At 51.9% G+C, this 26,803-nt stretch overlaps 1 protein-coding gene and 2 long non-coding RNA genes across 5 annotated transcripts in view; 2 read left to right on the top strand and 1 right to left on the bottom strand.

Annotated features, from left to right (window-relative positions):
• The window catches only part of CD99 (CD99 molecule (Xg blood group)), a 32,334-nt gene extending 27,062 nt beyond the window's left edge, over positions 1-5,272 (bottom strand). The window contains exon 1 of one of the 2 annotated variants that reach the window (XM_043457606.1): positions 5,054-5,272. In XM_043457606.1, coding sequence (XP_043313541.1) covers positions 5,054-5,120 — 67 coding nt within the window. In that variant the 5' untranslated portion in view covers positions 5,121-5,272. The remainder of the gene's footprint in view (positions 1-5,053) is intronic. The other variant, XM_043457605.1, reaches the window with a different exon arrangement.
• Positions 5,273-5,416: 144 nt separating this feature from the next.
• Positions 5,417-7,916, top strand: LOC122434350. Of its 2 annotated transcripts, XR_006267342.1 has the most exons (3): positions 5,417-5,554; positions 6,935-7,078; positions 7,250-7,916. It is a non-coding gene; the product is annotated as an uncharacterized LOC122434350 (long non-coding RNA). The 2 variants fall into 2 exon arrangements; XR_006267341.1 differs by having other exon boundaries at positions 6,935-7,916.
• Positions 7,917-21,710: 13,794 nt separating this feature from the next.
• On the top strand, positions 21,711-25,175 carry LOC122435024. Its single transcript, XR_006267558.1, has 3 exons — positions 21,711-21,768; positions 24,591-24,850; positions 25,120-25,175. It is a non-coding gene; the product is annotated as an uncharacterized LOC122435024 (long non-coding RNA).
• The last annotated feature ends 1,628 nt before the right edge of the window (positions 25,176-26,803 follow it).

Below are 26,803 nucleotides of genomic sequence, written 5' to 3'. Positions count from 1 at the left end.
GGCCAGTACCTAGTCATTCAGAGACAAAGCTGAAACGAACACACCCATAAGCCAACTCCCAAAACTGCTATAAGAACTCGGTAAACCATACGAACAGGAAATTTAAAAAAAAACAGAACAAGAAAAGGAACTGCCGTTTCCCTACGTGAACAGATACAACTGCAGCTGTGAAAGGCACGGTCAGACCTGGTTTTCCTGTCTTTTGCTTTACAGGTTTTTATTTTTTTACAAACCGAGGGTTGGCGGCAACCCCGATCCAACGCCACCAAATTTACAGGCTCCATTTTCACTAGAACATGGGCTCACTTCCTGTCTGTGTGTCATATTTTGATGATTCTTGCAACCTTTCAAGCTTTTCATTATGATTAGATGTGCAGTCATGTCAACTGGTCCCAACCCTTCATGGCAAATAGATGGGGAAAAACGGAAACAGTGTCAGACTTTATTTTTTGGGGGCTCCAAAATCATGGCAGACGGTGACTGCAGCCATGAAATTAAAAGACGCTTGCTTCTTGTGAGAAAAGCTATGACCAACCTAGACAGCATATTAAAAAGCAGAGACATCACTTTGTCAACAAAGGTCCATCTAGTCAAGGCTAGGGTTTTCTCAGTAGTCATGTATGGATGTGAGAGCTGGACTGTAAAGAATGCTGAGCACAGAATTGATGCTTTTGAGCTGTGGTGTTGGAGAAGACTCTTGAGAGTCCCTTGGACTGCAAGGAGATCCAACCAGTCCATCCTAAAGGACATCAGTCCTGAATATTCATTGGAAGGACTCATGCTGAAGCAGAAACTCCAATCCTTTGGCCACCTCATGCAAAGAGCTGCCTCATTGGAAAAGACCCTGATGCTGGGAAAGATGGAAGGCAGGAGGAGAAGGGGACGACAGAGGATGAGAGGGTTGGATGGAATCACCGATTCGACGGCCATGAGTCTGAGCAAATTCCGGGAGTTGGTGATGGACAGGGAGGCCTGGCGTGTTGCGGTCCATGGGGTCGCAGAGAGTCAGACAGAACACACTATTTGCGTGTCCCATACAACCAGGCCGTTCTCCCAGGAGGACACGAACATAAGAAAATACTCACAACTGTTGAGTGTGGTAGAAGGGTGTGTGATGTGTGTCCTTGTCCCATACGGTTGTAAGGGTGATTATAAATTAGGACTGGGACTTCCCTGGTGGTCCAGTGGTTAAGAATCTACCTGCCAATGCAGAACAACACAGGTTTGATCCCCGGCCCGGGAAGGTCCCAAACGCATCAGAGCAACCAAGTCCAAGCACTACAGCTACCAAGCCTGGACTCCAGAGTCCGGAGGCCGCAGTGACTGAAGCCCCGCGCCCAGACCCCATGCTCTGCAGCTGCAGAGTAACCCACACTGGCCACAAGAGCCAGACCCTCTGCGTGCGCGCTCAGTCCTGTCTGACTCTTTGCGACCCTGTGGACTGCGGCCCAGCAGGCTCCTCTGTCCCTGGGATTCTCCAGGCAAGAAGACTGGAGTGGGTCGCCAGGCCCTCCTCCAGGGGATCTTCCCGACCCAGGCATCAAACCCACGACTCTTGCATCTCTTGCATTGGCAGCTGGATTCTTTACTGCTAAGCCACCCGGGAAGTCTAACAGAGCCCCAGTGCAGCCAAAAATAAATTAAAAAAAAAAAAAATCCACAAACGCTCTGTTGGAAACAGTATAGACTTCTGTTCCCTCACCCTTTTCATTGTGATTATACATGCAGTCATGTTATCCGGTCCCAACCCTTCATAGCAAATAGATGGGTGAAAATGGAAACAGTGACAGGCTTCATTTTCTTGGGCTCCAAAATCACGGCGGACAGTGAGTGCAGCCATGAAATTAAAAGACACTTGCTGCTTGGAAGAAAAGCTATGACCAACCTGGACAGCATATTGAAAAGCAGAGACATTACTTTGCCAACAGAGGTCTGTCTAGTCAAGGCCAAAGTCCTTTCCCTGCCCTTTTCAAAGCTGGGTAAATATTCGGCATGGCTAAAGGAACCTGTTTCGACTACCTGTACGGAGGGGGTGGCATTTACTTAGCTGCTTTTACTTTTTTTATATATATATTTTTTATTTGGCTACACCAGGTGCTATTTGGGGCTTCCCCAGTGACTCAGACGGTAAAGACTTTGCCTGCAGTTCAGGAGACCCGGGTTCGGTCCCTGGGTCTTCGTTTGCAGCATGTGGAAATAATTCCCCAACTAGGAATTGAAACCGTGCCCCCTGTATTGGCAGCTCAGAGTCTTAGCCACTGGGTCACTAGGGAAGTCCACGAAGGGTTAGTTGCTCAGTCGTGTCTGACTCTTCTGTGACCCCATAGACTGAAGCCCTCCAGGCTCTTCCATCCACGGGATTCTCCAGGCAAGAACTCTGGAGTGGGTTGCCATGCCCTCCTCCAGGGGATCGTGCCCACCCAGGGACTGAACCCCTTTCTCCTGCATTGGCAGGCGGATTCTTTACCATCTGAGTCACCAGGGAAACCCGTTATATATCCACAAAAGGACTTCTGGAGATCCATAAACACACAGTGCCTTATTAATCATAAGAACTGGTGGAGGAGGACTTCCCTGGCCATCCGGGGGTTAAGACTGTACGCTTCCGTATATGCGGAATCTAGAGAAAAATGGTTGAGATGCAGTTCTCTGCAGGGCAGGAATAGGGAGGCAGATGCAGAGGGTGGATGAGGCGGACAGAACCTGGGGAAGGAGAAGGTGGGATGAATTAACAGAATAGCTCGGACACGCGGACACTACCATCCGTACGAGAGATGGCTAGTGGGCAGCCGCCGTATACGGGGCTTCCCTGGAGGCTCACTCAGCCCCTGTGGGGGCTAGAAAAACTCTCGTGAGCAGGTGCGACTCACACACAGCAACAGACACACAACAACAAAACGCTCTCGTGAAGAACTTGGTGGTGGAGCAAACCACGCAGGTTTTAAGGCAGGAAAGAGAGAAACAGGAAACCCGATCCGGGCCCTCCCCAACAAGCTATAAAGTTTTCCAACAAGTCCCCGTGGATCAGGCTGAATGTCTTCTAAAGCCTCCGCCAAAAAAAACCCCAAGTGCACAAGTTCTTGAACGTGTTTTCAACTGAAAGCCGCTTTTGCGACCCCCCCCCTGGACTGGAGCCCACCAGGCTCCTCCGTCCATGGGATTCTCCAGGCCAGAATACCGGAGTGGGTGGCCGTCCCCTTCTCCAGGGGAATCTTCCTGACCCAGGGATCCAGGCGGATTCTTTACCAGCTGAGCCACCAGGAAAGGCGCACAGTTTAAAAGTTCACACGTTAATTAGCAAACCCTCCCTAAGACAAACAGCAGGCGGGAGCCAGGGCTTAAAAAATAAAACCTTCATCGCGGGGAGCTGGAAATTTCCAGATCAACATTTTTTTAGGTCCTCGGGGTCCTGCATTCTGGTTCCTAAAACATGCCTACCACCGAGCCAACCAATCCTGAAAGCTGGACGCAGCTCCAGTCGCTGGCTCCTTAAAAAAACAACCATATATAAAGGAGAGAAAGAGACCGTTAATTGGAGAAACCGGTTTTTGTTTTTTTTTTTTAAAGCCACACCCAGTAACTTTCCTTTTAAAGGGACACAGAAGACAGGGAACCAGGATCTCAAATTCCAATTTAAAAGGAGAAAGAAAACTCAGGCAACAGACAGTCAGGCTGGGTGTGGAGGGTGGCCGGCCGGGGCGTCCTTTATTTTATTTTTTTTTCCTGGGGTTTTTCCCCAATTATCTCCTGGGCCACATGGCTGATCATTACGCGTCTCTTGGATGCGGACCCCTGCACCCGAGCGGCGCGCTCACCAAGTCCCCGCGGCCCTAACACACACACACACACACACACACACACACACCACACACACACACACACACACACACACAAAACGCCCTGCACCCGAGCGGCGCGCTCACCAAGTCCCCGCGGCCCTAAACCACACACAACACACACACACACCACACACACACACACACACACACCCCCCCCCCCCCACACACACACACACAAAACGCCCTGCACCCGAGCGGCGCGCTCACCAAGTCCCCGCGGCCCTAACACACACACACACACACACACACACACACACACACACACAACGCTTGATGGTTTCAAGGCCTCCGAGTTTTTCCTGCCTCCCTCCCCGTCTCCCGGGTTTCAGGCTCCGGGGCCAAATCCAAATTTAGGCCGGGGCCGTAGGGCGTGGCTCCGGGGAGGCTGCCGTCACCAGGCCCGGCCCGCGCGCAGCCGGGACCGGGGGCCGCCGCAGGGGCGCACGGGTGCGCCCGGGAACGAAAGGGGAACCCGGATGGGGCGGGAGGTGGGGTCTCCGGAGGGGTCTGAGGCCGCCGCCAATGCCCATTGAGTGCCTCCAACTTGAAGACTTTGCGGATTTGAAAGAAAACAACAACAACAAAACTTTGAGAGGGTCCGCCTCCAAAGGCGCACGGGGAGAAAGTGAGCGGAAAGAGGGAGCCCGCCTCCTTGGGGTGTCGGCCCCCGGCTGGCACAGCGGATCCTAGTAGTGGGGAGGAGAGCCCCGGGGGTCCCCGGCGCCGTCCCGCCCTGCGCGCCCAGGCTCCAGCCACACAAAGTAAGCCTCCCACCGGGGCCCGTCTCCCGGCATCGTGCGCCCCCAGGTAACCCTCCCCAAGTGCGCCCCCCAAAGTGCGTCCCAAAGGATGTCCACCCCCCCCCCCACGGACTGGCCCCTAAGGTTCGCCGCCCCCTCTTTCCTGGCGTCCCAACGCGGGTCGCCAAGTCCGATCCGCGCGCCGCTCCCCCCCCCTTTCCTGGGGTCCCAACGCGGGTCGCCAAGTCCGATCCGCGCGCCGCCCCACCCCTTTCCTGGGGTCCCAACGCGGGTCGCCAAGTCCGATCCGCGCGCCGCCCCCCCTTTCCTGGGGTCCCAACGCGGATCGCCAAGTCCCATCCGCGCGCCGCCCCCCACTTTCCTAGGGTCCCAACGCGGGTCGCCAAGTCCGACCCGCGCGCCCCCGGTCGTGGTTGGCTGTAGGGGGGTGCCCACCGGCCGGCGCTCACTCACCTTGGGTGGACACCAGGCTTCCAAGCAGGCCGAACAGCAGCAGCGCCAGGGCGGCCCGACGCGCCATGGTGCGCCGCTAGCCGCGCAGGGAGCGTCCCGGGAGTGGGGCGCGCGGGCTGCGGCGGCGGCGGCGGCGGCCGGCGGGCAGGACTACCCCACCCAGCCCCCCACCCCGGGGCGGGGCAGGCAGGAGGGCGGAACCCGGGTGGGGCGCGGCGCGATCGGCCCGCCCCGGCCTGAGCTCTTCCCGGCCCGCGGCCGCCGCCCCAGCCCCTGAGCCCCCGGGGAGCGAGCCGCCGGGGAGGGGCGCGCGGGCTGGAACCTAACCCTCTCCGGCTCGGGCCGCGTCTCCACGCCCCGCTTCCACTCCTCTCTTCTTGGGAACCCCTAAACAGACTCTCTCCCCCTCCCCTTGTCTGTTAAGCATGCTCCCCTCTGCCTTGGACGCCGCAGTCCGCGGACCCCAGAGTCCAGCCTGGACCAGCACAGCGCAGAGCGTGGGTGAGGCTTTTAAGGGCGCAGGGCGGACGCCCCTGGGGTTTCCCAGGTGGCCTTAGCGGTAAAGAACCCGCCTGCCGCTGCAGCAGACGTGGATTCGATCCCTGGGTTGGGAAGATTCCCCAGGAGCAGGAAATGGCAACCCACTCCGGTATCCTTGCCTGGAGAGTCCTAGGGACAGAGGAACCTGGTGGACTACAGTCCATGGAGTCGCAGAGAGTCGGATACGCCTTGATCCTTACTTCTCAGGCTGGCCAAGAACCTCCTTTGCAGGTTCTTTGGAATCCCTAAGCGTCTGCCCCCCAAAGACAGGAATGGGGAGGTGCAGGCCACCGTCTCTTCTTACCCTTTAGAGGCAGCTGGCGCCCAGGTTGGGGGTGGGGAGTGACCTTTCTGGGGACAGTCGCCAGCCACAGCTGCAGCGTGGCCCTTTGGCCCCTGGCCCAGGCTCAGCTGGGCGCTGAGTCGCTTCAGTCTTATTGGACTCTCTGCGACCCCATGGACTGTAGCCCCGCCAGGCTCCTCTGTCCATGGGATGCTCCAGGCAAGGAGACTGGAGTGGGTGGCCATGCCCTCCTCCAGGGGAAATCTTCCCGACCCAGGGATCAAACCCACTGCATTGGCAGGTTCCTTATCACCCAGGAAGTGAATCTCTGAGCTTCAAATGCTCTCTGCCTGCCTTCAGGGCCCTGGAACAGCCGGGTTAGACCGAGAAATAGCCCTGAGTCACGGTTCCATCATTCCACCCTGCCCCCCTGGCTCAGACCCTTCCCATCACACACCTTTCCTCTCGGGATGACTCAGAACCCTCCTCCCATTCCACCCCACCCCCTCCACACACACACACACACACACACACACACATGCCACGGCTCCTCGACAGCTGAACAAACACACTGAGGAGACCGGGAGAACGGTGGTTCTTTTTCTTGGCCAACGGAAACCCCAACACACAGGACTGCAGTTACATAATGTAATCATGTCTGGGGGGAGGGAACAGAAAAACAGAAAAACGGCCTGTGAAAGTGTTAACTTTTTAACAGTTAACGTGGATTGACTGCTCAGTCAGGGAGCCACCCCCCACCTCCCCTCCCCTGCAATGCATGCATGCTAAGTCCCTTCATTAGCGTCTTGACTCTTGGCCACCCCCAGGGACTGGAGCCTGCCTGACTTCTCTGTCCTTGGGATTCTCCAGGCAAGAATCCTGGGGTGGGCTGCCATTCCCTTCTCCAGGGCATCTTCCCGACCCAGGCCTCTTTCATCTGCATTGGCATGCGGCTTCTTTATCACTAGCACCACCTGGGAAGAGAGACCCACACCCAGAGAGACCCACACCTCCTTGCAGACTTCTCTCTGCATCTTTTTCTGCCTCTCACTTTTCAGGCTTTTCACTCTGCCAATTACTGCAACCTTGAGGCCTATAGGCAGTGTGGACCTCGGGCAAGTTGTAAAACAAAAGGACTTCTGGGACCCTTCTCAGGGAGGAAAGGGATGCTGGAGCTGCTGCAGCCCTTTTGGCACCTTGAGGTAAGTCAGCCTCTCAGTGAAGAAACCATGTGCTTCCTGCCAAATTCCAAAGACCCTTCCCTGGGAACTTCCCACTTCATCCCAAGTACCTTCAAAAGGAAGACCCTACCTGGCAAATCTCCAGCCTCTGACAACTGCACTGCACCATGGCTGACACGTTTCTCTTTTTAGAAGCTTCTGGAAGCTGGGTGCATTTGACCACTGAGAGGCTGAGTCTCCATCATCAGCCGTCATCCCTGGCACCACTGGTCTCTGAATGGCAGGCTTGGAGGTTTTTTTTTCTTTATGTCTCTCCAGAGAGACATTTTGAAGACTTCTCTGATTCATTATGATGACTTTGCTTTTTTTTTTTTTTCTCCCCCAGTGCTGCTTTCCTTGGTTCAAAACAAAAAAATTTCCATAACATCACACAAATGCTTTGGCTCCAAGAGACTCTTACCGTCCAGAATGAAAATTAAGTTAGTTGAAAAATCTTCCTGCCTTGTATCCAAACACCACAGAACTGGAGTGAAGTTCATTAGCCCAGACCAGGAGTGGGACCGAGGACATTTGGGAACAGGCAAGCAATGGGGCTCATCAAGTCAATGCATTCAACTAACGTTATTGTTCATTTGCCAAGTCTTTCACTACCTGTGTTGCTTGAAGCTTCAGCTTCAGCAATAGTCCTTCCAATGAATATTCAGGACTGATGTCCTTTAGGATGGACTGGTTGGATCTCCTTGCAGTCCAAGGGACTCTCAAGAGTCTTCTCCAGCACCACAGTTCAAAAGCATCAATTCTTCGGTGCTCAGCCTTCTTTATGGTCTAACTCTTGTGAATAAACTCTTTCTCTACTGCAGATCTCAGCATTGCAGTGTTTGCTTTTGCTGATTGTGTTCAGTTCTTTGCAACCTCATGGACTATAGCCTGTGAGGGTCATCTGTCCTTCACTTTCTCCCAGAGTTTGCTCTGATTCATGTCCACTGAGTCAGTGATGCCATCCATCTCATCCTCTGTTGTCCCCTTCTCCTCCCGCCCTCAATCTTTCCCAGTATCAGGGTTTGTTTGTTTTTTTCCATCGAGTCAGCTCTTTGCATCAGCTGCCCAAAGTATTGGCTCTTCAGCTTCAGTCCTTCCAGTGAGTATTCAGGGTTGATTTCCTTTAGGATTGACTGCTTGCTGGGTGTCAAGCAAATGAACCTACTCCGGTAACAGGTGCGATATGTGCATACCGGTTGAACCACAGGACGTGACCAAGGTTGGACCATTCTTGATGGATGCAAAAGGCAATTCTACGTTTTACTGTTACCCTCGGTGTCTCCCAGTCTTATTCTGGGACCTAATCTATTTCTTCAGTTTTTAACGGCTAGTTCATCTGACTTTGGTCCACTTGTAATCTGCCCTCCCAGCCAGACTTTTGTGTACATGCATGCATGTTAAGTGACTTCAGTTGTGTCCAACTCTTTGAGACCTCATGGACTGTAACCTGCCAGGCTCCTCTGTCCATGGGATTCTCCAGGCAACAATACTGGGGTGGGTTGCCATGCCCTCCTCCACGGGATCTTTGCAACCCAGGGATGAAACCTGAGTCTCTTTTGTCTCCTGCAGAGGAGACACGCAGGGGGAAGGTGGTCACCCGCACGCCAGAAGCCGGCCCCAGCAGACACAGAAGCTGCCCACCGCGGAATCTCAGACTCCCAGCCTCCAGGACTGTGGGAATAAGGGTCTGTTGTTTAAACTGTGTGCACACATCTGTTTTACAGTATATATATATAGGCTTCCCTGGTGGCGCTAGTGGTAAAGAACCCGCCTGCAGGTTCTTTGATCTCCTTGCAGTCCAAGGGACTCTCAAGAGTCTTCTCCAACACCACAGTTCAAAAGCATCAATTCTTCAGTGCTCAGCTTTCTTTATAGTCCAACTCTCACATCCATACGTGACCACGGGAAAAACCAGAGCCTTGACTAGGTGGACCTTTTTTGGCAAATTAACGTCTCTGCTTTTTAATATGCTGTCTAGGTTGGTCATAACTTTTCTCCCAAGGAGTAAGCATCTTTTAATTTCATGGCTGCAGTCACCATCTGCAGTGATTTTGGAGCCCAAGAAAATGAAGTCAGCCACTGTTTCCACTGTTTCCCCATTTATTTCCCGTGAAGTGATGGGACTGGACCAGATGCCATGATCTTTGTTTTCTGAATGTTGAGCTTTAAGCCAACTTTTTCACTCTCCTCTTTCACGTTCATCAAGAGGCTTTTTAGTTCTTCTTCACTGTCTGCCATAAGGGTGGTGTCATCTGCATATCTGAGGTTATTGATATTTCTCCCGGCAATCTTGATTCCAGCTTGTGCTTCTTCCAGCCCAGCGTTTCTCATGATGTACTCTGCATATAAGTTAAATAAGCAGGGTGACAATATACAGCCTTGACCTACTCCTTTTCCTATTTGGAACCAGTCTGTTTTTCCATGTCCAGTTCTAACTGTTGCTTCCTGACCTGCATACAGGTTTCTCAAGAGGCAGGTCGGGTGGTCTGGTATTCCCGTCTCTTTCAGAATTTTCCACAGTTTCTTGTGATCCACACAAAGTCCACTCTTCCTTTTATAAGGACATTAATCCTATCCCGGGACCTGGCCTATAATCTCCTAAAACCCAACCTTCTCGTCTAACCCCGCCTCCTGGCCTAACCCCGCCTCCTGGCCTAACCCCGCCTCCTGGTCTAACCCCGCCCCCTCATTGAAACCCCGCCTCCTCGTCGAAACCCCGCCTCCTAATCTAACCACACCTCCTAATACGGTCACCTTTGGAATCAGGGCTTCCGTATGTGAACTCTGGGAAAGACACACACTCATTCACTTCCTGACAACCTCCATCTATCAAGAGTATTCTTTACAGCAGCAGAATAGTAAAAAAAGAAACACACACACACATTGGAACTGCAGGAAATCAGTCTCTCCTTGGAAACTGCAGCCGTTTGAAAGCTTCTCAGAAGATCGTTTAATGGTTTGCAAATACTCGTAAATTCTAAAGGCACAGCCTAAGCCAATGCATATTCTACAGAAACTCTCCTGAGAGGGCAGAGAGGAAATAGCAGAAGGCATACGAAAGCTTTCGTAGGGATTGATTAGTTCGTATGTGCTGAGGGAGGTTTTGGCATCAGCTTTCTAAATTTTCTGCACTGTATTATTTTTGAACAGGCGGTAAACATATTATGGGCTTCCCTCATAGCTCAGTAGGAAAAGACTCTGCCTGTAAATGCAGGAGACCTGGGTTCGATCCCTGGGTCAGGAAGATCCCCTGGAGGAGGGCGTGGCAACCCGCTCCAGTATTCTTGCCTGGAGAATCCCATGGACAGAGGAGCCTGGTGGGCCAGAGTCCATGGGGTCAAAAGAGTCAGACACAACTTAGCAACTAAACCACTATTATGGTGATGCTGGAGAAAACTTTTGAGAATCCCATGGACTGCAAGGCGATCAAACCAGTCCGTCCTAAAGGAAATCAGTCCTGAATATTCATTGGAAGGACCGATGCTGAAGCTGAAGCTCCAATCCTTTGGCCACCTGATGCGAAGAGCTGACTCGTTGGAAAAGACCCTGATGCTGGGAGAGATTGAAGGCGGGAGGAGAAGGGGACGACAGAGGATGAGATGGTTGGATGGCATCACCAACTCAATGGACATGAGTTTGAGTAAACTCTGGAAGTTGGCGATGGACAGGGAGGCCTGGCATGCTGCGGTCCAAGGGGGTCACAAAGAGTGGTACATGGCTTAGCAACTGAACAGTAACAAAACGTATTTTTAAATTATAAGAGTGGAAATTTGGGGGAATGCCCTGTAGTGTGACTTAGTTCAGAAAGGGGTTCCTTTATGATGATAATATGATGATATGATGATATAAGTATGATGCTAATTTAATAAGATGAAGTCTGGCCTCCCCTCTCACCTCTGGACATGGAAACAGTGAGAACAGACAGAAGGACTGGGGGAGGCTTGAAGTTCATGAAATATACAAGCAGAGCGCACTGCTGGAGCTGGCAGAAAATAGAGATTGATTATTGGTGATGAGAAGGAAGAGGCTCCAGTGGGGTTGCCGGAAGCAGAGTCTGAGATGGGGATTCTCATGCCAACGGGTGACGGGGGGAGAGTCCCGGGAGATAAAAATGCGAGGCTGGGCGAGGAGGAGTGTCCGCTGGGGCTGATGCTTGACCTGACCCCGCTGGGCACTCTGGGGGCATGGAGCGTACCTCCTGAGGGCAAGACGGGCTTCTGTCCACCAAGACAGCCAGTGATTGGCCAGGGGTCTGCCTCCCACCCCAGGAAGGGCATGTATGGGCATAATCTTCAGGCCAGGACCATCTGGTGAAGAACAGACAGCTGTGCGCTGCTAACAGCCAACAGTCATAATCGTAACAGCTGGTGGTTGGGTGCCCAGGCTTGATGACTATCAACAAGGGCCACGACATCTGCACCCACGATAAGATCAAAGCTCCTTATCGTGGGAGAAGGGGGTAAAGGATGGGCTATGTGAAGTCTCACTCATACACAAAAGAAGAGGAAGGAAGGATGGGAAATAGGAAGGAAGGAAGGATATATGGAGAGATGGTGGGTGGTTGGATAGATGGATGGATAGGTGGGTGGGTGGATGGGTGGGTGGGTAGATGGGTGGATTGATTGATGGATTGATAGATGGGAAGATGGATGGATGGATAGATGGGTGGATGGATGGATGGATGGATGGATGGGTGGGTGGGTGGATAGGTAGATTGATAGATAGATGGATGAATGGATAGATGGATGGGTGGGTGGATGGGTGTATTGATTGATGGGTAGATGGATGGATGGATGATGGATGGATAGATGGGTGGGTGGATGGGTGGATGGATGGATGGGTGGGTGGATGGGAGGATTGATGGATGGATGACTCTTATTAGCCCCCGACCACATAAAATCATGTCCACATGGCTTTCTTTCGATGTTTAAATCATTCTTGGATAGTCAGCCAAAATAAAATACGTAGGAATAAAATAAATAAGAGTAAATAATAGTGAAATAAAAAGAATAAAGTACAATAGAATGCAAAGATAAATAGAATGAAAATAAAATAGAATTAAATAAATAAAATATTGATAGAATAGAAAAAAAAAATTTAAATACTACTCTGCTCAGGTGGCACAGTGGTCGAGAATGGCCCTGCCAATGCAGGGGACATGAGTTCGATCCCTGGGTCGGGAAGATCCCCTGGTGAAGGAAATGACAACCCACTCCAGTACTCTTGCCTGGAGAATCCCATGGACAGAGGAGCCTGGCGGGCTACAGTCCATGGGTTCGCAAAGAGTCAGACACGCCGTAGTGACCAAAGAACAACAGAATAGAATAAAATTAAATAAAACAGAATACAACACCGCATGAATAGAAGAGAAACATTAAAAATGAGAAACACAAAGTGCATAAAATAGGTTCCTTATTTCCCAGGACAAAGCGAACCTGCTCACTCAATGTTTGCAGCAGACAGCCGGCTGGGAAGCTTTCCTTCATAGTCACACATGGAGATGGCTCCCGCTGCCCTTCTCATTTGCCCCAAAATTCCCTTTCCCAACTCAACACCCCCTGGCCTGAGAACCATCAGGGGCCTCCCACACATCTTTCAACGGTCCCCAAGTTGCAACCAAGTGATGACTTAAGAAAGCAAACCCCACGGAAACTAGAATGACACCGTACACTTTTTCGTTTTCCAAGGGATGGATTAGATTAAAAAAACAAAAACGGGTCGTTCAGCATCTGGAAGACATTTGGTGTCACCAGTCACGTCAAAATCACGAGTCCTTCGTTCTCTGGAACTAGGCTGTCGACTCTGATCAGGCTGTGATTCCCCTGAGGGAGAAAAAAAAAAACAAAACCACCACCAGCCAAGTTGAGGACTTGGAGGGGACGGGGCTGGGGGACTTTGAGATTTAATTTATCCCCGGTGAGGGCAAAGGTGGAGAAGGACACGGCAACCCACTGCAGTATTCTTGCCTGGAGAATCCCACGGACTGTATAGTCCATGGGGTCCCAAAGAGTCGGACACGGCCGAGCGAGTGAACTGAACAGCTAAGAGGGGTCTCGGGAACCTCGAATGCAGTAACTGCTCGGTCGGAAGCTCCGGCGTCCACGGGGACTCGGGCTGGGATCAGCAGTTAGGGGAACTGTCTTGCAGGACCCAGCCGACCATCCGCTTGGCTCCTGCTGCTCCGCTGGGCTCCCTTCCACGTTTTCCAGCTCCGTCGTCCCCGTGGCTGGGCGCTCCACTTGGGAGACACTGGCGGCCGCTCCCAGGGGCTGGCGTTGCTGGAACACTGTGTCCTTTCGGGCACTCAGCTGGACAGGCCTGGACGCCCTGCGACCTGCTGCTGCCTCGGCGGCCATGGGCATCTCTGGCGACCCCCCCAGGACTGACTCATCGCCCAGAAGTTCCCCACTGGCCAAACCTAACCCCACAGGGAGTCCTCCCTGGAGACCAAGCCTCGGTGTCTGCTTCTGGGGTGGTGGGGGGTGGGGTGCGACCCCACACAGCCCCTGTCTTCCTCGCTTGGAGAACCCTGATGTTTTTCTTTTACATTAATGCAAATATTTATTGACATCTCCGACGGTGTTAGGGACAGTATTTGTTTTAACCAGTTTTTTAAAAATTTGTTTTTAATTGGAGTCTAATTGCTTTACAGGATCATGCTGGTTTCTGCTGCTCTATCTGTTAAGTCGCTCACCTGTGTCCGGCTCTTTGTGACCCCGTGGACTGTAGCCCGCCAGGCTCCTCTGTCCGTGGGATTCTCCAGGCAAGAATATTGGAGTGGGTTGCCATTTCCTCCTCCAGGGGATCTTCCTGACTCCGGGATCGAACCCCGGTCTCCCGCATCGCAGGCGTATTCTTTACCAGCTGAGCCACCAGTGAAGCCCGTCCTTCGCTATATATATATAGAGATATATAAAATAATCAATAAGGACGTGCTGTGGGCGTCCCAGGTGGCGCTAGTGATAAAGAGCCTGCCTGTCAACTGAGGAGACTTAAGAGACTCGGGTTTGATCCCTGAGTCAGGAAGATCCCCGGAGGAGGGCACGGCAGCCCACTCCAGCGTTCTTGCCTGGAGAATCCCACGGACGGAGGAGCCTGGCTGGGCTGCAGTCTACGGGGTCTCAGAGAGTCAGACACGGCTGAAGCGACTTGGCAAGACGCACACAAGGACCTACTGTGTATCAGAGGGACGTCTAGCCAATGATCTGTAATAAGCGACTTGGTAAAAGAATCTAAAAAAAAAAAAACAGATTCACGTGTACGTATAAGTCAGTCACTTTTTGCACAGCATAAACTAACAGCCTGGCCAATCAGCTACACTCCAGTTTACTATAAATTTTTTTTTTTTTTAAGTTTTAAACCATAAATTAAGTCAATGTGTCTCAGGGGGAACTGGTCGTTTCCTCACTCCGATCCTGGCGTGAAAATAACATATTTATTGCTCTAAGAGGAACGCCCTTCTCTTCGGGTCGGGCTAAAGGAAGGTTACAGAGGAGGGCTTTGTTTGTTTGCTTCAGAACCAAGTGGAAAGCAAAACAGAGCTTACGAAAGCAGCAGAGAAACAAAACAAGCAAAAAAAAGAAAAGAAAAAAGAACGCCCAGCGGCCTCCCCACCGCCCCCACCCTGGCGGACGCCCCGTCTCCGTGTGGCTCAGTGCCGAGACTGCCTGCTGACTCCTCTGGCTTCTGCTGTTTTGTTTTCGCCTTCTCCATGGAGACTTCCTGCGGCCCTAAATCTGGCTTCTCTGTAACCGCAAAGAACAAAGTGTTGAAGATGAGTTAAGATTTCCTGCACTGCGGCAGGTTTTGTAAGTGAGGGGATGGCACTCAAACAGATTAGATCGGGGAGCACATTCATATTGCGAAAGCTACCTCTCATTGCCATGGATATTTTGGGGGAAAAAAAAACATACACACACACGCCACACACCTTGGAGATGAAAAATAGGGGCTCTCGAGGGTCTCCTCCAACACCACAGTTGAAAAGCATCACTTCTTCAGTGCTCAGCTTTCTTTATAGTCCAACTCTCACATCCATACGTGACTACTGGAAAAACCATCTCTTTGAATCTGCAGACCTTGGTCGGCAAAGTGATGTCTCTGCTTTCGAATCCGCTCTCTAGCTCGGTCATAGCTTTCCTTCCAAGGAGCAAACAATCTGTGGTTATAACTGCTGACCCGTCTACAAGCAAACTCAATAGTACTGTGTTCTGTGGCTTGTGTCTCTAAGTTAACGGGCACCCTGGGGGAAAAAAGAATACACATGCTTGTCCGAAAAACTGGGTCCCTTGGCCCGTGAACTGTCTCTCTTAGTTCATGCTGGGGTGATACCCTGGGAACCGGCTAGAGGCAAACACACTCCTGTGCCCAGTGGATGATGGAGAAAAAAGAGCTGAGATGCTCCAGAGCTAGGGCATGAAAATGCAGTTTCCTGGGGCAAGGTGATGCCATCCCAGCCCCTCCCGTTCCCAGCCCTCCCAGAGCCTCCTGGCATCGGTGGCCCGTTAAGCTGCCCTGCCAGCCAGCGGGCAAACTCAGAGGGCGTGGCTCTGAATGCCCGGCTTCTAGGAAACACCAAACCCTTTGACCCCTCTTTCAGGAACAGTTAGGGCATGTCTGTGGGCAGCGTAGACAACCAGCTCTCCCCCCCACCCACCCCAGTTCGGCAATCAAAGGGTGAGAAGTCGTGTGCCCGGTGGCTGGGTGGGCGGGGGAGCGAATGTGCAAGTGTGTGTTTGCAGACAGGAATGTAAACGCCCAGGAATTTGAGTGATTCGTGCAAAAATGTCATGTGGTGGGCTGAGCCCGGTGGGGTGGGGGGGGGGCGGGGGAACCCCACTCAGGAGACAGCGCCTCGTCAGCAAGACGAGGGTCTGTGTCTCAGGAACTGGCTGCAGCCGGCAGGGGTGACTCACTGGCAGGAAGAAGAGAATGCAATGGGCGATGACCAGGGCGGGGGGGCATTTGCGTGGTGTTTTGGCTTCCCTGGTGCCTCAGCTGGTTAAGAATCCGCCTGCAGTGCGGGAGACCTGGGTTCCATCCCTGGGTCGGGAAGATCCCCTGGAGAAGGAAATGGGCAACCCACTCCGCTATTCTTGCCTGGAGAATCCCACGGACAGAGGAGCCTGGTGGGCTGCAGTCCACGGCATCGCAAAGAGTCAGAGATGACTGAGCGGCCAACAGTTCCACCTCCGATTCTTCCAAGGACCTTTTAATTTGTGTGTGTGGGGGGAGCTCCCACACACAGCCCTGACAGAGGAACCTGAGACCATTCTGAAGTTTTTCGGTGTCCCCTATAGAGGCAGAGCGGGGCCGCGGGCAGGAAGGGGCTCCCGGGGAGACTCAGGCTGTCCTAGTGGACGCCGACGGGACACAGAGGAGGGGGACCCCACAAGCTGCTGGTTGCTGAAGGGAAGGGAGGTAGAACTGGGACCGTTCAAGGATCTGGGGACGGTCACCCCGCAGAAGAGACCGCTATTGCTCAGCGTCCAGGGCTGTTGAGGTGTTGGGGGCTCTGTACGTCTCCTGGGGGCTCTGGCAGTGACTGAGGTGGCGATCCCAGGTGTTCCCCAGAGGTGAAGTGATGGTTTGCGCTGACTACTGAAGGGGAAGCAGGATTCATGGCTCAAAGAGGACGCGTGTGTGTTAGTGGATCGGTCGTGTCCGACTCTCTGCGACCCCAGGGGCTGCAGCCCACCAGGCTCCTCCGTCCACGGGATTCTCCAGGCAAAGAACACTGGAGTGGGTTGCCATGCCCTCCTCCAGAGGGGTCTTTCCGACCCAGAGATGGAACGCAGGTCTCCTGCGTGGCAGGCGGATTCTTTTACCAGCTGAGCCGCCAGGGAAGCCCTCAAGAGGATGATGTGTGCGATGCTGGGTGTTGTTACCGGGTCGGGGGAGAGAAAAAGAGGAAGTGAGGTCTTGGGTGGGGCCCCTCGAGCAGAGTGAGCTCATGGGCCGTCCCTGGTCCTGAAAACGGCCCTGGAGTGTCCCCAGGCGCCACGCTCCCGTTATCATCTCCTGGCGACCCACTCCGCGGGTAGTTCCTTTGCAAGATTTTTTTAATATAAACCTATTTATTTTTAATCAGAGGATAGGTCCTTTACAAAAAAATTTTTTTAAAAAATAAAATTGTTAATTTGTAATCAGAGGATGGTTCCTTTACGATATTTGTTTTTATAAATCTGTTTATTTTGAATCAGAGGATCGTTCCTTTATCATATTGTTTTTTTTTAATAAATGTGTTTATTTTTAATCAGAGGATAGCTCCTTTATCATATTGTTTCTTTTTTTTAATAAATGTGTTTATTTTTAATCAGAGGATAGCTCCTTTACCATACCGTTTGTTTTTCTTTTTTAATAAAGGTGTTTGTTTTTAATGAGAGGACAGCTCCTTTACAATCCTGTGTTGGTTCCCGCCGTACCTCCACACGAATGGGCCGCAGGTATACACCCGTCCCCTCCCTCTTGACCCTGCCTCCCACCTCCCGTCCGATCGCACCCCTCTGGGTTGTGTCAATGCTATGCAATCACTCGCTCAGTCCTCTCCGACTCTTTGCAGCCCCACCAGATAGCCCGACAGGCTCCTCTGTCCATGGGATTCTCCAGGCAGGCGTATTGGAGTGGGTGGCCATGCCCTCCTCCAGGGGGATCTTCCCGACCCAGGGATCGAACCCAGGTCTCCCGCATTGCGGGCAAGGTTCTTTTCCGTCTGAGCCACAAGGGAAAGCCCCGCCAGGTTGTGGCACGCAGTGTCTTCTCCGCTGGACACACGGGAAGTCCCAGCCTGTGTCTCTTAAGCTGCCTCTATTGGGGTCACCTTACTAACGGCCTTCCTGCAGGCATCAAGGTGGAAAATTCTTTTCTCCATCTTGAAATCAGCCTGCTCATTACAACCAGGAAAAGTATAACAATACAGTAAAAGGAAAAGAAAACACAGCTGGCCTTGAAGGAAGGCAGAGGTGTTCCCTGCAGTCATCTTCTTGGGCCTCAACTTCTGCCTGCACGCAGGTTGCTTAGATAAGATCCAATTGTCATCAAGAGATTTGCATAGAATGTCTCGGCTGGAGCGGACTTGCTGGATAGCTTGTCCTTCCTTGGGCTTCCCTGGGGGCTCAGATGGTAAAGAATCTGCCTGCAATGCAGGAGACCTGGGTTCCATCCCTGGGTTGGGAAGATCCCCTGGAGAAGGGAACTGGCTACCCACTCCGGTATTCTTGCCTGGAGAATCCCGTGGACAGAGGAGCCTGGCGGGCTACAGTCCATGGAATCGCAAAGAGCTGGACACGACTGAAGTGACTTAGTATAACTTCCCTGAGTTCTTCGTCTGTTCCGGGATCTCAAGCCTTCTGCTATCTTGATGCCTCGGACAGTTGTCAACATATCGATTACAGTGAGGTTGCTGGCCTTTTCCTGTTAAGGAGGAGAGAAAAAGAACTTCCCTGGGGTTTCAGTGGTTGAGACGTCGCCTTCTCACACGCAGGTTTGCTCCCTGGTCAGGGAACTAAGAGTGAAAAAGCTGGCTTAAAATGCAACATTCAAAAAACTAAGATCACGGCATCTGGTCCCACCACTTCATGGCAAATAGATGGGGAAACAATGTAAACAGTGGCTGAGATTATTCTCTTGGAGCCTGAAACCACTGTGGACACTGACTACAGCCATGAAATTAAAAGACGCTTGCTCCTTGGAAGAAGAAAAGTTATGACCAACCTAGACAGCATATTAAAAAACAGAGACATTACTTTGCCAACAAAGGTCCGTCTAGTCAAAGCTATGGTTTTTCCAGTGGTCATGTATGGATGTGAGAGTTGGACCTTAAAGAAAGCTGAGCGCCGAAGAATGGATGCTTTTGAACTGTGGTGTTGGAGAAGACTCTTGAGAGTCCCTTGGACTGCAAGGAGATCCAACCGGTCCATTCTAGAGGAAATCAGTCCTGAATATTCACTGGACTGATGCTGAAGCTGACGCTACAATCCTTTGGCCACCTGATGCAAAGAACGGACTCATTTGAAAAGACCCTGATGCTGAGAAATATTGAAGGCAGGAGGAGAAGGGGACGACAGAGGATGAGATGGTTGGATGGCATCACCGACTCAGTGGACATGAGTTTGAGCAAACTCCACGAGTTGGTGATGGACAGAAAGGCCTGGCGTGCTGCAGATCATGTGGTCGCAAAGTGTCAGATACTCATTAACAACTAAAGAGCAGGAACCAGATGCCACGTGACTAGGAGCTCGCATGCCAGAACCAAGACCTGGTGCAGTCAGATAAATATATAAATGAATAACTTTTTTTTTAAAAGATGCTGCAGCACATTGAACAAAAAAGCCCCCCTAGTCTGTGACCCCGGACTAGGGTAAGCGCCCACCCTTCATTTTTGCACGATGCACGCAAACCGTGTTCTGGGCAAGCCCACGGGATCCACACGTCTATGAGGAAAAACAAACAGCGGTGTGTCTCCAAATGCCCCCGGCCTGAGGCTGGCCTGGCTGGAGGCAGAGAGCACAGTCATTACCCAGGGCACACACCATTCTGCAAGCCCAGGCATGGCAGATCGGAGCAGAGTCTGGACACGCCAGGGATCTGTCTTCAAAGGGCGACGCCACGCCAAGCCACCTGGGGAAGTCAAGTTCAACACCGGCAACAAATAAAAAGCCACCGAAAGACCACGTCTCCATTCCTCAAGTGGACCGAAAATACTCGCTCATTTGCTCAGTCGTGTCTGGCTCTCTGCGACCCCCTGGACTGTAGCCCTCCAGGCTCCTCTGTCCGTGGGGATTCTCCAGGCCAGACACTGGAGTGGGTTGCCATTCCCTTCTCCAGGGGATCCTCCCGACCCAGGGATGGAACCCAGGTCTCCTGCGTGGCAGGCGGGTCTGTTAACTCCTAGGACCACCCCAGCCGTTCCTCAAGAGCCCTAATAAAAGCTGGTCGCTCCGTCTCCACGGCCCGCCTGTCAATCTGCCTTCCTTCAAGAATCCACCTGCCCTCAGTGGCGCTGGGTAGCCCCTGGGCTGGGCTGACATCCTGATTTTACATGATGCCTTCCTTCAAGAATCCACCTGCCCTCAGTGGTGCTGGGTAGCCCCTGGGCTGGGCTGACATCCTGATTTTACATGAATGCAGTCTTCTGCTCTCCTATCCCTGTGAGATGTTGGTCACCATCCACTGGCTTCTTTTCTGGGCTGGGAACGCAGCCGCCTGGAGCCCCGACCGTCAGAGGTCACGCTGCTTCCCAACTAAGACATTCTAAGGGGACAAGTACAAACCACCTCCGGGGCAGGTTTGGGACTGTCTGCCTGGGAACTTGCGTGGGGACTCAGCTGGTAAAGAATCCGCCTGCGATGTGGGAGACCTGGGTTCGATCCCTGGGTTGGGAAGGTCCCCCTGGAGGAGGGAAAGCCTACCCACTCCAGGATTCTGGCCTGAAGAATCCCATTGACTAAACAGCCTACGGGGTTGCAAAGAGTCAGACACGACCGGGCGACTTTCACACACACACACACCTGGGAACTACCTGCCCAGGTAGGAATGACCTGCGTCCTGACTCAACAGGCAGGCCAGGCTCTGAGTCCCAGAGCAGAGGATGGCTTTTTCCGTCCCAAGAAGCAGCGGGTCTCAGGTTTCGGCCAGAGTAATTTGTCAACATGCAAAGAACCAGAGTGTTTTCCACAGCCAGAAGGGTTCTCCCCCGCCCCTTGGGCAGAAACCTTCCTACGTATACGGGTGTGTGCCCCCACTCATGTGGGCAGAAAGAAAAGCACACGAAATCGCTGGACAATCAAAAGAAGTTGGATTCCTCTTGGCCAAAGGCAGACCTTACCCAGGAGGTCGAGACCCAGGTCCACCCAACCTCACACCCAACCGTGAGCAGCATCCCAGATGCTAGACGGCGATCCTTAAGGTGATATTGAAAGCCCTGCATTTTTACTTTTAAGGAAGCCAAACAATTGTCCCGAAATGGACACCCCTCAGAAACAGGCTTCTGGGAGAACACTATGGAGAGTCCTTAAAAAAAACACTAGGAATAAAATAGGAATAAAGCTACTGAGTCGATACAACAAATACCCCAGAATCTGTTACCAAAAGAAAAAAAAAAGCTAACTAATCTTTCTGAGGATCAACTAAATGAACGTCTTTGTGAGTAAAATCACATTCCAACAGGAACTATTTCCATTCAAGGATCCAATAATCCTCTGACTCCTTGGTGGGTTTGTTTTTTTATAATGGGTAAATTTGCTTTTTTTTTTTTTTTTTATGAACATGTTAAGGATAATTGGAAACTATCACTCAAGCAGAATTTCCGAAAGATGAAATTTGAGATAGTGTCCCATTTTAAATACAGCAGTGTGTCCATGTCCATCCCAGACTCCCTGACTATCCCTTCCCCCATCCTTCCCCCTGGTGACCATAAGGTTATTACAGAGTATTGAGCAGAGTTCCCTGTATTATACAATAGGCCCTGATGGGAAGAGCTGACTCCTTGGAAAAGACCCTGGTGCTGGGAAAGATTGAAGGCGGGAGGAGAAGGGGACGACAGAGGATGAGATGGTTGGATGGCATCACCGACTCGACGGACATGAGTTTGAGCAAGCTCCGGGAGCTGGTGATGGACAGGGAGGCCTGGCGTGCTGCAGTCCATGGGGTCGCAGAGAGTCGGACACGATTGAGTGAGTAACACTTGAGTTTACTTTAGACCCCAAGCTCCAGTTTTCAACCTGAACTAAATTTTTTTTTGAGGGGGGGAAGGAATTGCCCCCAAACATCAGCTGGTTCCCTGTCCACCTCTTCCCCGATTCCTGCAAGCCCCAGGGCTAAGCGTGCATGCACGGGCGCGCACACACGCAGAGACACACACCCAGGGTCACAGAGCCCTGCTTCCGTCTGTCCCTCCACACTCAGACTCCGGGCGCCCTCACCTCCAGACTCAGACTTCAGGCGCCCTCACCACGACAAAGGGTGGCTTTCTATGCAGCCAGAGCCCCGCTGGCCACACCCAGCCTCAGATGTGCTGGCTCTTTCATTCCGAGAAGAGACTCCCCAGAGAAGGAGTCAGCAGGGGGAAGCCATCTGTTCAAGTCATCATTGGCCTTGTCACAGGAACCCCAGGGAGGCTTCCCTCCAAACCCCGCCGCCTGCGACGAGCTGCCTCATCAAGCAAGTGTCCACATGAACCATCTGGAGAGAATTCAGAGACCAGCAGAAACCCAACTACTTTAAGCAACACGGAACTGAACACCGTTTTGCATATAAAGTTAAAAGCACTTCGTATTTCCTTCCTGACCACCTGCCCAGTCCCCATGTCTTGGGAAGAGATATGCTTCAACTGAATTATTTCATCTGCTTGATGACTCGCAATCATGACTTTATTGCTACTTCTCTCTCAGGTCTTTCTTTGGAAAAGGGGTGTTGGACTCACATATTCCAATGTACTGTTTACAGATTCTAAGATAAAGTCATGCATGTACCTGCTGATCCTTCCTCGCCTCATACTTAGAAATGTCTCTTCAGTTCAGTTCAGTTGCTTAGTCATGTCTGACTCTTTGCGACCCCATAGACTTCAGCACGCCAGGCCTGCCTGTCCATCACCAACGCCTGGAGTTTACCCAAACTCATGTCCATTGAGTCAGTGATGCCATCCAGCCATCTCATCCTCAGTCGTCCCTTTTTCCTCCCGCCTTCAATCTTTCCCAGCAACAGCGTCTTTTCCAATGAGTCAGTTCTTCACATCAGGTGGCTGAAGTATTGGAGCTTCAGCTTCAGGAATTTAGCAAAAGATGCAGCATTCTGTCTACCCAATCCACCATAGCATCGGCGATCCCAGCCATGAAAGGTGGGGAAGGTTATTTCTGCAATTAGGAGTAGCTTACAAGCATTCATTCCAATCCTTTGGCCATCTGATGCAAAGACCTGACTCATTTGAAAAGACCCTGATGCTGGGAAAGATTGAAGGCGGGAGGAGAAGGGGACAACAGAGGATGAGATGGTTGGATGGCATCACCGACTCCATGGACGTGAGTTTCAGCAAGCCCCGGGAGTTGGTGATGGACAGGGAGGCCTGGCGTGCTGTGGTTCATGGGTTCGCAAAGAATCGGACATGACTGAGCGACTGAGCTGAACTGAACTGAACTGAAGAAGCATTCATTAATTTCCCTGGTGTCTCAGACCATAAAGAATCCGCCTGCGGAGGCAGGAGACTGGGGTTCAATCCCTCGGTCGGGAAGCTCCCCGGGAGGAGGGCATGGCCACCCACTCCAGTATTCTTGCCTGGAGAATCCCATGGACAGAGGAGCCTGGCGGGCTACGGTCCACGGGGTCACAAGAGTCGGACCCGACTGAGCACGCAGGCAGTCCTGTTAGGCCAGTCAGCTTAGGCCACTGCGTATAGCCAAGAGTTTCATTTCCAAGTTTCACACGTCCCAGCCCCGAGCTTGCGATGGAGAGGCTGTTGCAGTGAAAAGGACGGGAAAAAACAAAAAAGGAATGAGCTTTGTTTTTTTTTTCTTCCATTTCCTAAGAAGAAAGAAATTAAAGAGAAGAGTGAGCAGGCCTGGACATTTCTAGTTTTGGGGTATTTTCTTTTTTTTTTTTTTTTTTGCTGTTGTTGTTACTTAGCTGCTCCTGACTCTGCACGTTTATAACTGAGTTTCCGTTTATGCCCTCTGACTGCAGCGGGCTACACCTCACATATAGTTTTCCTTTGACTCTGTGCTAAATCCTTCCTGTATCTGCTGTTTACCCTGAAAACACCCTTCCCTTGGTAGTTACACATCAGAAAGGAAGCGGCAGGGTCAGCGGACTGCCAGGGTCAATTACTGGGTTACTGACGCCAGCTTGTGACTGAATTGGCAAGAATGCAAGAGGACGATATGAGGGTCGTATCAGCTTTGTTCCTCATCACGGACTCCAGACCGCAAGCCCTCATCTTGTGGAAGCCCCTAGACTCCTCATCCGTCCTAAAGAAGATCAGTCCTGAACATTGACGGGGAGGACTGATGCTGAAGCTCCAATCCTTTGGCCACCTGATGCGAAGAGCTGACTCCTTGGAAAAGACCCTGATGCTGGGAAAGACTGAGGGCAGGAGGAGAAGGGGACAGCAGAGGGTGAGATGGCTGGATGGCATCACCGACTCGATGGACATGAGTTTGAGTAAACTCTAGGAGTTGGTGATGGACAGGGAGGCCCGGCGTGCTGCAGTCCAGGGGGTCACAAAGAATCAAGAAACGAAGGTGATTTAACAAGACTCCACATCAAGGGGCGGGGAACAGTCCTTGAGGCCTGAGTTGACTGGCTGGGTTCCCCTCTCCACCAGTTGAGAATAAAAGCCACCTTTCTGTCTCCTCCAACCCCTGTCTCTGTATTTTTCACTTGGCTTCGGTGGGCAGAGAAAGTGAAGACTCTGGCCAGCGGTAAGGCTTGTCCAAGACCCCCCCCGATACACCAGAATTTCAGGGCAGGAGTTTGGTGTTTGGTTTTGTTTCCCTTTTTTCAGATCCCCAGATCACGGAGGCAGCGCTGAGGGAGACCACGGCCAGGGTGAGCCCTCAAAATCACTCTCAAGTTTGCAAGATGAATGGAACCCGGGCGGAGCGCTCAGCTGCACCTCGCAGACACGCCCTGCTCCTTCCCAGATGTGCCTGTGTCTTATCTGGTCTTTACGAAAGCAGAAGACTCCCCGGGTGCCCCGCCCAGGGCGTTCCGGTTTCGTTGGGAGCAACCTGACAATTCAATCACTGCAGACTGTGTGTCCATGTCCGTCCCAAACTCCCTGACTATCCTTTCCCCCATCCTTCCCCCTGGTGACCATAAGGTTATTACAGAGTATTGAGCAGAGTTCCCTGGGCTGTCCAGCAGGTCCTTGCTGGTTCTCCATGGTAAACGCAGCAGGGTGTCCATGTCCATCCCAGACTCCCTGACTATCCCTTCCCCCGTCCTTCCTCCAGGAACCCTAATTTCCTTCTCTAAGTCTGTGAGTCTCTTTGTGTCTTGCAAGTAAATTCATTTGTATCATTTATTTTTAGATTCCACATATAAAGGGGAAGTGAAAGCGGAAGTCGCTCAGTCATGTCTGACTCTCTGCGACCCCATGGACTGTAGCCCGCCAGGCTCCTCTGTCCATGGGATTCTCCAGGCAGGAATACTGGAGTGGGTTGCCATGCCTTCTTCCAGGGGATCTTCCCCACCCAGGGATGGAACCCACATCTCCTGCATTGCAAGGGGATTCTCCTTAAGCCATCAGGAAAGCCCAGATTCCACATATAAGTGATGTTCCACAATATTTTTCTTAGAAGAGCATTTTTAAAGCCCTTAAATGAGTGTGCGGTCTTTTACCCAGCGCTCTCCACTCACTTGAAGCGTCAGTGTCAAAATTTAATTCTACATTAACGGAACAGGGAAGCTCTCTTTGGGTTTTCAGATACCCCTTGGTAGAGAGGTGCCCTGTTTCAATTGCATACTTCAGCGGCGAGAGTAAACTTTCTGAAACACTTCAGTGCCCCTGAAGCCACCGCTGAATCTGAGTCTTAGCGTTTAGTTAAAAGTACGATGTGAAGAATTAAAAAATAAAATGCGATCAATAGCCAGCCATCCGGGCCGCAGGTAAGCTAAGCCTCTCCCCTCTGTCTGTCTCTGCTCCCCGACCATCCGTGTGTCTTCCAAGTTTGCATTTTTAATACCAGAGAAATCACCGCGATATTTCCAAGGGGCTAATGAGAAGTCAGTTCAGTCCAGTCGCTCAGTCATGTCCGACTCTTGATGAGAAGTCAAGAGGTTCTTTATATGTTTAATAGAAAAAGAGAGCTTCAGTCTGCCTCCCCCGGGAACGTAATTAGCAGGAACACGGGCGAATTAGGGAGTCACCTTTCCTTTTCCTTCGGATTCTCCTGCTTGTGTGGAGCACTGACTGATTAAAATATTTAAAGCCCTGGTCATGGAGAGATTCACCTTCCTGGGGGAGAAAAAAAAAATTGTCAAAAAGCTAAACAATAAACCGGGAAAGGAAGGCTGCTCTTGTCCACATATCCAGAGAATAAGGACTTTCCTGGTGGTCCAAGGGCTAAGACTCCGAGCTCTGAACGCAGGGCGCCTGGGTTCCAGCTCTGGTCTGGGATGTAGTTCCCATGGGCCGCAACTAACACCTGCTGCAGGGAAATGAATATCTACACATTTAACAGCACACGAACATGAACGTTCTGAGATTCCGCCAACCTCTTCTGGGGACCCCATCGCTGATTCACATGGCTCTCCGGAGCCCACCTCTTGGAAGCATCTCAGAGAAAAGTTAGTCGCTCAGTCCTGTTGGACTCTTTGCAACCCCATGGACTGTAGCCCGACAGGCTCCTCTGTCCGTGGGATTCTCCGGGCAAGGATACTGGAGTGGGTTGCCATTCCCTTCTCCAGGGCATCTTCCCCACCCAGGGATCAAAGCCAGGCCTCCTGCATTGGCAGGCGGATTTGTTATCACTGAGCCACCAGGGAAGCCTGCTTTTTAGGGGTTTGGGGAAGCTTACTCTGGAAAACACATGCACGATCCTCAGCGATCCTAGACGGATCCAGGCAACAGCCAGCATGGCTGAAGGCATTCCGGGTTTTGATAGGGGCACCATTTCCCTCCCTGGGACCCTAGAAATAAAGACAGAGACTCTTCACCCTGCAGTTGGAGGTAGGCAAAGGACACAGTGTAGGACTAAAGTGGTCCTGTTGACA

Source organism: Cervus canadensis, chromosome X (assembly GCF_019320065.1).
Source record: "Cervus canadensis isolate Bull #8, Minnesota chromosome X, ASM1932006v1, whole genome shotgun sequence".
Taxonomy (NCBI): domain Eukaryota; kingdom Metazoa; phylum Chordata; class Mammalia; order Artiodactyla; family Cervidae; genus Cervus; species Cervus canadensis.
The sequence above is the reverse complement of the archived record's forward strand: the minus strand, read 5'-3'. Positions and strand labels throughout refer to the sequence as shown.